The following is an 11,358-nucleotide window of genomic DNA, read 5'->3' as shown; positions in this document are numbered from 1 at the left end:
AATTTCCATAATCCGGCAGAAAATTTGCATTATGATTTTCGGAGTTTTCCTGACAGGAATTATGGAGTGGTAAGATAAGCAGCATAATACCATAACTCATTTAGTGTTCCCATTACTGCTGCTTGAGAAGAAAAATCACTCTTTCAGATAGTTCCTTAGTCTACTTCAATACGATTCGTTTGGTGCGTATGGCATTGCAAGACAAAAGCAATGAAATTAGAGATTATAAAAGAAAGTGTAGCGAATACCAGGACAAACTATCTGAACGTGAAAATCAGCTAACCCTTATGGAAGAATCACGGAGAAAGAATGATGAAGAATTCGTGGGTCTCAAGAAAGAGAATGATAAAATGTCAATTTAATATTTCGTTGGAAGGATTTTTAATATAAGCTTCCTGATCTGATGTTTCTTCGATTAATTGGAAAATATGATAAGAAGCGATATTTTTATAGAATTTTGGCTGAACTTGATATGGGGATTACATTTCTGACTTCAATCTTGGCTAGGGCAAATATGGCTTACTAGCTGGAAACTGTGGATGGGATAGATTTATCAAAATAACACCTCATGCATGCTGCACATGCTGAAATTTCAGACGACGAGATAAAGAAGAAATTGAACGGAAATTCCGACGCTTGAATGAACGATTTGAACGCTTAGATGCTGAGAAAAATGAGACGCAAAAGGCAATTGAACAACTTCAGAATGAAATTCACTCACTCAATGTGTAGGTCGCCGTTTGTAAATTATTATTTAGCTTCAAAAGGTTTGGGGGTTTTTTCTTTCTTTCCTGGGTCCGGGAAATCGATTTGCTTCATCTCTATTCTGGGTGAAGTCACCACTTGTTTACGGTTTGTAAAATACGTCCTTGTAATAGTACTCATTATGCTGCGTTATTTTCATTTTATTATTATTTAACATAGTTCGATTACAGCAATCATCAGGAAACGTTAAATGAAATATTCATAAAGCAACGAGAAGAACTTGCTGAGCGTCGAAAATATTTTGAAGATGAGCTGGAAGAACGCGATACCGATAATACCCAAAGACTCTTGGCCTTAAAGAATGAACTCGAAAAGTCCAGAAATGAAATAGAAGAACTTCGGGATCAGCTTCGAAATGCTCAAGCTGATTGTATGGCAGAGCATCGTCGAATGGCTGAAGGAGGTTAGTGACAGTTCTTGCCACTTCAATTCAACACATTTCTTCAACTTCGATGTTTTTCTTTCATTTTCTACTTGTTAATGAACTAGTACACAAATTCGAATAGGAGAACAAACGCAGTTTTTGTAATATTAATCCATTATTAAAAACTAAAAATTTTGTTCAACATTAAACCGTTTGTAGTTTAAGTCACTATGTTTTAATGGCCAATATGGCCATTATAGTAGTAACATCTCACTTATCTAATTATGCTTTCACAGTGTTTGCCTGGATCGGATTCTACAGAATTCTATGTTTTCTATTGGAAATGACTCAATATGATGAAATATAATATAAAATAGTGTTCATTTTTGTTAGAGATGATTGTAACTTGGGAATTATTGCAAATTTTTAGAAAATATTATCCTCGAACATCAGTTAGCATTGCGGAACCTACGCGATGAAAACAGAGATAATAAGATTGCAAATGATGCGAAAGATATACGTATCATAGAATTGCAACGAAATATTGACGATTTAGAATTGGAAGCAAAACAGAAGGATGAAATTTTGGGAAAAGTAAGTTTAATGTAGCCATTACAAATAAAAGTACATCGTAGTAATACTGCTTTGTAACAAAAAGTACTTGGTCGATCATTTATTTAATGAATTCAGTTTACAAATATTTTTTTAGCTTCAAAATGAAAAGTCAATTTTGGTAACTAAGAATACCTCTTTGTTGGCAGATATCAATACATTGCGCGTTAATATTATGGAAAACAAGAATGTATTGGAGCAGAATGAAGAAGCTTTGGAAAGTGTGTTTATTAATACTTTGAATATATCAAAAGATAATAACAGGTGTTATCAAATGGCTGAATTCGTCCTTTTGATGCAATAGACAGTATCTGCAGTTGATTAGATCCAACTCGTGGAGAATCTATGAACTGCACTACTAAAAATAAAGATTGGGACACAGTTCTAAATGTGGGTAAATTGATGCTACTCCTTGCAAAAATCTCTAATGGATCCTTAACTTCTCTCATTCTCGAACATTAGTCCGTTAGCTTGAAACTGAATTAATGAACCTGAAGTTAGAAGTGATTATTGCTGAAATTTAGCAAATTTGGCATAAATTTATCTTGTGGTATGATTCCAAATGGGAACTTAGCAAAAGCGCAAAAGCTCTCATCGCAAAAGATCACTGAGACTAGCAGAAAAATATTATGGATTTAGAGTATAAATAATTTAAATTTTCAGTATTCTAACCATCTGACTGAAATGCTGCTAATGAAATGAAGTATTAAACTAACTAATTTAAAGATTCCTTAATCAAATTAAAAGATCTCTTTATCTATTCCAATTCCCTTTATCATAATGAAGCTAGTATGTTGAAGTATACTTAACAAAGCTGTTTTTCTATGGTTGCTTTTCTACCATTTTAGATGCTACTACAAAAATTTCTGAAATTACGATGCAACTGGAAGATCGTGATCAGAAAATTTTCTTACTGGAGAAAACAGTGACAGACTATGAACTTAAAATTGATTCGGTTTTGTTGACTTTTTTTATGTTTTCAGTTTTTTCACTAATTAATTTTCGATTGGGACAAATGCATTTGTTTGAACTTAAAGTATTGCATAACAAAACCATATTTAGCTCAACCAGTGAATAAATTGCCTTAAAAGATGAAATCTTTCACTAAGCCGATATTCGGAGCTAGGTGCACCATATAGGCAGACGATTCAAATAATGGCAAAGTATATGATGGATATATTAATTCTATCAACTTTCTTTTTTTTCAGACAAATGAGCAAATTCTTAATACTAAGGTAGAACAGGCGATGAGAAAAGAAGAATTGGAACAAAGTGCTGGGAAGATTTTGGCACTCGATCAAGAAAAACAAAACTCTTGAAGTAATATCATTCAAAATTCTCTTGTAAACAAAAACAGGAAGTATGAGTCCATAGATTCTGCAATTTTATCCGTTGTCTAGTTGGGATTAATCTGCACTAGTTCTAATTCATTTTTATTATGAAATTGAAATTGTTTTGGGTTTGGGTTTGTCAGGATTACACATTCGCTTCGAAATCAAGCATCATATAGTACAAATTGAAATTGTTTTGGGTTTGTCAGGATTACACATTCGCTTGATTCCGAATTTTTTCCAGGAGTCTGCTTTGAGTTACTATATGATTATTTTTTCCAAAATTTCCCCATTTCAGTAATCCCCTAACCATAAGTTGGATTGCAGGGAACCATATAGTGAGCTATCTATATACGTAGGTAATAATTAATTTGTAATTGTTGGGAGAAAGATAAATTAAAAAAGTGATAAATGATGCGCCTTTTGTTGCACATGTAGTACACAAAATTAGTTTTTTTTTTTTGTATGTATATGTTAAAGTATGCATCAAAAATAAAAAATGAAAGGAGAAGTGAAGGAATTTTAAATTAGCTGTAGAAAAAAGGAACAGAATTTATTATTTACAATTCCCACTATGTTGCACTACTTTATTATTTGTCGTTTGTTTCACTTAGTCATTACCTTAACTGTTCTTTTGTTTTTGCTTTCAAATATGTGTCACATTTGAGTTTTACTAATAGCAATCGCTATCACAGTATTGTTCTAATTGCCTCATTGTAATATTTGCTAGAGTGCTTTTTCAACTATTTCTCTGCTACAAATTGTCGTAATGGTATGCTGACGAATTCAATAGCACATAAGTGTTATTGAATTCAGCATACTATGGACTATCTTCAATGTAACATTAGCTTGTTGTGACAATTCCTGGAAGTTGAACTCTTTCTTCAAATATTTTATTTGACATAATCGTTGAGAAAATTTCTTTGGTCGTTGCGAATCCACAATGAAATACTTTATAGGGACCTTGAAGGTATGACATAGCTTTCCGAAACATAAAAGATGAATCTTAACTTAGTTATTTTGTATCAAGTGAAATTCTCCCCGACAAATTTATGGTCGCAACATTAAATAAATATTTGAGTTCTAAGGATGTAGCGTAGGGTTTTCCAGGATATCAAACTCTTGCATTAATGTTTATTATTCCAGATGTTATTCTTTTATCTTGTCGTTTCCACTCTTGTAATTCATCAAAAGCTTGTTAACAGACTTTAAAAATAACAGTAATTCCATCAATCTAAAAATTATCCGAAAGTTTTCTATTTCAGAGAACATTCAGATTTAAAAGATGAGCTTGGTCGAATGTCTAACACTACGATTGAACTGGAGAAAAAGATTACAGATTTAGAAAAATGCATTGAAAGTCACACCACCCAGGTAACAGAATTTCAAATATGATCTAGCTCCTGATTGTAGTTTAAAGTAATAACAATGATTATCAGGCAACCATATGGATCATAAAGTTACTGATGATTTGATTATGGTTTTGTAAAAGCTCACTTTTCTTCTGGACTGCAGGGAACAGTACTTCATGATGTTTTGGAACAATACAAAGTGAAAGAGCGGGAAGCATCACAGGCATTAGCTGATTCACAATTTGAAATAGCCCGACTAAATGGTTAGTTTGTAAAGATATGATTGTAGATTGGTTCGTAATTTAGTAATTTATTCGAGCAATGATTTCATTCATATCCGAAATCATCAGTTGTTTTGCGAAAGGATTAATTGTTTAGATTTTACTGTTGGGATGAAAATGATTTCCTGAATATAAACTTTATCGACACTATACTAAAAAAAATTTGTTAGCTTCCAGTACTACTTGAAGTGAACCAACTAATTTTTATTGTACTCTCAAATGGGATAATATTAAATAGTGCCTTTCCAAGAAGCCGCTTGTGGATCAGGAAAATGAATGTTCTGGTATTAATAAATCATCTAGAATACTTTAATTTTCAGTTTTAGTTCCTTTTCTCTTTCCAGAAATCAATGACAGAATTAAATCAGAGCATGATGAGGAGTTGAAGCGTATACATCGTGAATATAGCGAAATAGAAAAAAAAATTTTCATCCAAAAGAAAAGCGAAATGGAGAATTACGACGATATAGTATTTGCTTTGCGTAAAAAAAAGGTAAAATTTTCAAGAAATAATAAAAAAAGATTGACTCAACCATAAATTTCCGTAAATTTATAATATCGCAGTTTCTGAATACGTCTTGTCTTACATGAATAGCTGCATCTTTAATTGACATGTAATTCAGTATCTTTAACTGACACGGATCAAATAAGCTGTGATTTCTCTTTCCGAGTTGTCACTCTATTTACGGTACCAAAAATTTTTTTGTGCTCTGAAGCAAATACCATAATCGCATATCTTAAGCACTTAATGCACATCGATGCTTACTCAAATGGTTGTAACAGGTAGCATTAAAAAGTGTCACGAGTTGATCAGTAAATTAAAACGAATATTTTGAGCTACCAAGTCCAAATCGATATGAAATGTAGATATATCAGGTTTAAGTTGAATTGAATTTAATCATTCTGAATCAAAGCTGGAATAATTTGAAGTTTTATCCAAACCAGTGGTCAAATTGTAGTGTATCTTCGTATTCAATATGAAAGTGCTGATTTGAAAGTCAAATTTTACTCAAATCAAAAGTTTTTGTCACAGGAATATTTGGAGAAATCGCTAGCCGGAGCCGAAGAAAAAACGCGAGAACTTTCTTTGCGGTATGAAAATGTAATGCTTGAAAAAGAAAACTTGCGTATTCAATTGGACGAGGAAAAAGAACGATGTGAAAAAGAAATGACTTCGTTACAGGAACAACTAGATGCTATTAAAGAACGATATGTTGAGGAAACTACGGAATGGGAAAAAATCCTTACTGAGGTTAGCCTTGTTTTGTCAGGAAAAAAAGATTAGCAATTTGAAGTGTATTTCATGTACGCAATGGCTGAAAGGTAAAGGATATAATATGTTAACTTTTCTGGATTGCTGGTCAATATGCCTTTGAATTCATATGCCTTTGAATTTTTTTGCCAAATTATTCTACAGTCCCCCTTCTGTGTTCTAGAGGAAATGTGGGATAACTAAGAAATTTTATATTTAAGATATATTGAGTTCTTGTTTTTATCTTTGCCAGAGTTTGTATTAAATTTAATTTTTTTCCCTGAAATTTATATAAAGTAGTTTCTTCCATCAGAAATAGGCGCACACTGTTTCTTTTTATGGCTATTTTAGTTCCTTATTAGATGAGAAAATATGTGTACCTAATTTTTTTTCTGTAGAAAGACAGTTCGTACAATTCGAAAGTATTGGAAATGGAGACTAATATGAAAATGTTAAATAATAAACTCCAGCAAAGTCGAGAAGCAGAGTCCAATTTGAGGCGAGAAATAGTGGATTTAAATTTGCTCATTGATCGTGAAAAAGATACCGTCAAATTGACGCAGTCCGAAATAAGCAGGAAAGAGTAAGTAATTTTGAGGTAGTTTGATCCGATTAGTAGGAAATGGTTGGACAAAATATTTAGGTTTATACACTTTTGGCTATGTCTTGAAGGTTTCAAAGTTAAAGGTTTTTTAGCGAAGAAATGAAGATGGAACTGGAGAAATTGGATCAAGATCGCCACAAATGGGAGCAGAAAATAAGGTTGAAAGATGACGAGCTTGTGAAAGCACGTTACAGTATTGAAAATTTACAAACAAAATGTTTGAAATTAGAAAAGACGCTTCAGTCTGTTGAAAGCCGTTTAGATAAAAGTAATTGGATGTTTTTTATTCTTTTGCCATATTACTTAACCTGCTAGAAAAGATTTAAAAATCAAATAAATAATAAAACAGTTTAAGTGATTTGATTACCCTATAGGACAGAGTAGTAAGTAAATAAATGCTTAATAAGTAACTACATTTATGATGCTATGATAGGTAATATGAATATAATATGATGATATAGCAACAATAACTGGTATGATGGAAGTTTTCGATTATATGTAAGAGCAGTAAGTGATTTGGTGATGAAAGTCAAGTAATACTTTTAATTATTTGTTTCTTGCTGTCATTATCATCAACTTATTACTTCCACTGCTAATACAATACCCTCAAAAGACTATTAACATTTTTTCAATCCGAAAAATTCATTATAAGATGGCGCTGGTTATCTGTTTAGTAATAAAACTTTTCAAGAAACACAAAATTTATCGACGGCTGAAAATGAACTGAAACAAATAGAGAGCCGAATTTCGTTACGCATGAATGAAGAAGCTGTTCTCAAAAGCAACCTTGCGGATCGCGAACGGGAAAAAAATGATCTGAAAACACAACGAGATGAATTGAAAGTCTTATTGCGAGAAGCCTGCATTCAAGTCGAAGGTATAATTTTGGTCTAAATCTTCACTTTATTTTGTCGACTTAAAAAAATTGATTTGAAGTCTTTGAAGTAAAATTTTTGGAAATTTCACTTTTTTTTAAAATAAAATTATTGACTTGAGTGTTTTCAATACAACTTATTATAATTTAGAAAGCATTATTTTATTTTTATTCCTCCAAATAATTTATCAGACTATTACGACTACGACGAAGTCTAGCTTGTATCTCAATGGCGAAAATTTTTGTTTTTTACTTGTGGAATCTCAGAAAGATCGGTTTTGAAAACTTCTGACTTCACTACAGAAATATATAATTTGCTTGGTTCCACATTTTATTTTTGGATCGATATAATGTATTTGTGTTTTCAGCAAAAAAGCTCACAATTTGTAATTACGACATCTTCCTAGTTAATGATTTTCCAAAACGAACTTCCTTGCATAATCTTTTTTCTCAAGAAATTGTGGACTAATGACTGGCTAACTGACATATTTTGACTTGTAGAAGACTACATATCAAATCCTGTTCGGATTACACTAATCTGCACCACACAAAAGCTTGTACCTACTTGTTCATATTTAATTCACTGTGTGCTTAACCAAACAAAGCTGATATAATAAATCGAAACTTGCTTGGAATAAGTTGAATTCTTTTAATTAATAGCCATGTGGGAGTCATTTTCCATAGTCCTGTGCGAACTTTAATTTTTCCATTTCAGAAATGAAAAGTAACGAAGAGGTTTTACAAAAAGAGATTGTAATAATGAAAAGCAAACTGCAAGATGAGGAGAAGCAAATAAAAAAGTTATCAAACGATTTGAACCAGTTGGAAGATGAGGTAAACAATTTTAAAATTAGATGTGATCACATACGAAAGATATGGTTATGATAATAGTGGTGCGATTTAGTCCTAGAATCCGAATAGTTATGCTAAAACATGCATACATCTGACGGTAGCTGACGCATTCAATTCTTCAACTTATTATTTATTAAGCAATCTTTAGAATTTAAGCAAATTTAAGAATGAAATCTTTCCGGGGGCGTTTCAGAATAAGAAGCTGGAAGTAGCGTTATCAGAGAAAACAAGCGATTTATCAACCTTGACAATTGTATTCAAACAGTCTGAAAACACACAAAAGCGGACGACAGAAGAATTGGAAGAAGAAAGGCAAAAGGTTTTTAAAAATTATATTCCCTAGACCGTTGGTATGAAGACTTTGAAGCTGTATAGTGAATAGAAATTTTTAATGCCTGCTAGGTTTATGCATTACAGCCTGTTCATTTCATTTAATAATAACTGCATTTTCAAGAAAAGGGATTTGTTCAGTCACCATTTTTCAACTTGGATTGAATAGAAAAAGTAAATGCAACGTCGATACTTTTGTATTTATTTGTTTATTTAGTTAAGCATTTATTTAATTCGACTAACTCTGCAATCTTTGTGGAGCTATTCATACTTTCTTAGAAAAAAACATTTATTAATGATTCTGTGATTTCAAGAAGAAATCCATTTATTTGTTTTTAGTGGTTTCAAGAAGAAATTCATTTATTTATTTTTAATGATCTCAGTAAAAAATCCATTTATTTATCTTCAGTAACCTCAAATTTTCAACAGAGCTATGAAACCGAAAAAATGATAGCAGCTTTGCAAGCTGAAAATGAAAAACTGTCACGTGATCTAACCCATACACGTTGTGTTTTGGAGCAAAAAATAGCAACAAATCAACAAGCATTAAGTGATATGGTAGGAAACTATAAGGCTACAGAAAAAGGTCGTCTTGAAGCTATACGTCAAAAGGAAAGTATTGTTAATGAAGTAAGAAATTTGAGGTAAATTCTTTTTATTTTCTTTATTTCACTCATAATTGTTTTTATCATACTATTTTTTATTTAAATAATGTTTATAGTGGGGAAATTCGTTTTGCCCATATCAGGAGCACATTCTGCGACCTAAACCTTCTTTAAGGATCGTGATTTAGCAGCAGATACATAATTAGCAGAGATTATTACAGCGAAATCATTATCAAATGGTGCAATGCAAGGGATGATTTGGTAATTTCGGTCAAGAAAGGTTTCTTTGAAGACCTTTTGAATTATTTAATTTTTATTTTATTCTATGCAGAAATCTATTGGCTACTGAAGATTCAAAACGAATGAACGTTGAACAGAAATTAGCAGAATCTGAAATGTTGCGAAAAGAGCTGGTAAAAAAGGTGGCACATTTTGAAAATAGTGCTAAAAGAGCATTAAGTTTTGCAAGTAAGTTCAATTTCCAACAAATATTATCATTTATTTTCGGCAACATACCAGACACTTACATTCGGCTTTGTTCATGTAATAAACTTATGAATTTTCAATATCGTTTTTCTCAAAATTCCGTGAGGACCACAAAATTTTGTAGTGACGGATGGAGATCTTGGTTATATTATTTAAAAAGTAATTAATATATTTAATTTTTAAGTATTTGATCTCATTTGCAGAAGCTCGTAATCTACCAAGATTTCGATCGTGTGTTTCAGAAATGGATACAAAAACTATAAGTCGAAATCTCTCACGATCAGGTAAATCAGCTAATTATTTGTGGAATGGCATCTATAAGTTTATATCTATAAGTTAATAAGGTACATAGCAACTATGATTCTCTAACGTCGGACGATTTATTTGATTCGTGCACATCTCATTTTATTTGTGTATATTGCATCAATTTTTATTAGAAATAGACTATATCATTCAGCACAGGACTAGTAATGAAGCGTTTTAAATTTTTTGGGAATTTTAAATTTGGAATTTTTATACCTTATCACCTTATTAAATGCCATTTTGATGAAATTCAAAGAGATGAATTAGTCTTGAAGCATTAAGGTGAAGGATCCCTACGTCGCAGCAGTTCAGCGTCTTTTACTCCTCATGTACGCTTCGATTTAAACTCTGGCATCGAATCGATTTATCCCGGCAGTTTGGATATAAGTTCATCCGTTGAAATAACGTTTCAACATTTGAAGAATCGCATTGACGAGCTTGAAAAGGCCAGGGTACCAATTTATTGCTTATAACTAGTTATACTTGTAAAAAATTTTATTTCAGTATTGAATTTCTTCACAGTACTTCTAGCAAATTCAGATTTTAGGCTCAACTTTCGTGGTTCCACATTTGGTTACTTTTATTATAAAATTTTTTCCGAGAAATGATTTAATAATGATGATAATTGCTGGATTTAATTACCTCGTGCAGGCTGATGAATCAACCATCCTTGTTCGCTTGAAAGCTGACAAAGAATGGATGTCAGAGGAAAATCGGAAATGTCTAGATAAAATCCACTTGTTGGAACAGAAGCTAGTCGACCTCGAAGAAGGTAAACTTGTCTGATGAGAATGTGGATTTTCAGATGAAGAGGGGAAAAAGAAGTGTGATTTCATGTGATTCTAGAGATGTGAAGAAATGTGATTTTTACATCGATTCAGATGAAGAGAGGGAAAAAAATGTGATTTCATGTGATTCTAGAAATGTGAAGAAATGTGATTTTTGCAATTTACATCACATGTAAATTCAAAGAATTAGAGAAATAATTTCAAATTTTTCAAGATAAACGGCTCTTGGAATCACGTCTTTCAAGTTCACGGCAGCTTCTGGTTTCACAGGAGGAGAGCCTTCGAGCAAAAGAAACTGAACGTAAAGCACTGAGGACTCGAGTAACCAGCGCTGATCTTCATGTCCGTGATAAAGAAGCTCGTCTTTCTTCTTTAAATGTTAGTCAGTTTTTAGAGGAGATCTTTGTTGGTTCTCTGTGTGTTAAAGATATAAAAGTGGAAAATGCATATAACATGATTTTTCCAACAGCTGTAAATTTTAATAGTTGTGCAAACACGTATAATTTGGCTTAATAATAATAATAATAATAATAATAGTAATAATAATAATAATAATAAT

At 31.9% G+C, this 11,358-nt stretch overlaps 2 protein-coding genes across 2 annotated transcripts in view; both read left to right on the top strand.

Moving 5' to 3' along the window:
- Positions 1 to 188: 188 nt before the first annotated feature.
- On the top strand, positions 189 to 3,060 carry LOAG_08963 (hypothetical protein; the record flags this gene model as incomplete). The annotated part of the gene is made up of 7 exons (XM_003144493.1): positions 189 to 352; positions 597 to 728; positions 936 to 1,168; positions 1,560 to 1,723; positions 1,839 to 1,962; positions 2,590 to 2,696; positions 2,950 to 3,060. 7 exons carry the CDS (start codon positions 189 to 191, stop codon positions 3,058 to 3,060), a joined length of 1,035 nt encoding a protein of 344 aa, XP_003144541.1.
- Positions 3,061 to 4,371: 1,311 nt separating this feature from the next.
- LOAG_17125 (hypothetical protein) overlaps positions 4,372 to 11,358 on the top strand; it is a gene marked incomplete at both ends in the record, with an annotated part of 9,201 nt that continues 2,214 nt past the window's right edge. The window contains 15 exons of the mRNA XM_020449783.1: positions 4,372 to 4,446; positions 4,588 to 4,687; positions 5,050 to 5,198; positions 5,739 to 5,957; positions 6,356 to 6,540; positions 6,654 to 6,829; positions 7,253 to 7,438; positions 8,151 to 8,269; positions 8,481 to 8,606; positions 9,047 to 9,261; positions 9,554 to 9,690; positions 9,912 to 9,992; positions 10,294 to 10,463; positions 10,663 to 10,783; positions 11,014 to 11,177. Of these exons, the coding sequence (XP_020306641.1) occupies positions 4,372 to 4,446; positions 4,588 to 4,687; positions 5,050 to 5,198; positions 5,739 to 5,957; positions 6,356 to 6,540; positions 6,654 to 6,829; positions 7,253 to 7,438; positions 8,151 to 8,269; positions 8,481 to 8,606; positions 9,047 to 9,261; positions 9,554 to 9,690; positions 9,912 to 9,992; positions 10,294 to 10,463; positions 10,663 to 10,783; positions 11,014 to 11,177 (2,223 nt within the window). The remainder of the gene's footprint in view (positions 4,447 to 4,587; positions 4,688 to 5,049; positions 5,199 to 5,738; positions 5,958 to 6,355; positions 6,541 to 6,653; positions 6,830 to 7,252; positions 7,439 to 8,150; positions 8,270 to 8,480; positions 8,607 to 9,046; positions 9,262 to 9,553; positions 9,691 to 9,911; positions 9,993 to 10,293; positions 10,464 to 10,662; positions 10,784 to 11,013; positions 11,178 to 11,358) is intronic.

Source organism: Loa loa (assembly GCF_000183805.2).
Source record: "Loa loa unplaced genomic scaffold supercont3.42, whole genome shotgun sequence".
In the NCBI taxonomy this organism is placed as follows: domain Eukaryota; kingdom Metazoa; phylum Nematoda; class Chromadorea; order Rhabditida; family Onchocercidae; genus Loa; species Loa loa.
Note: the sequence above shows the minus strand (reverse complement) of the source record. Positions and strands in the feature narration are given on the sequence as shown.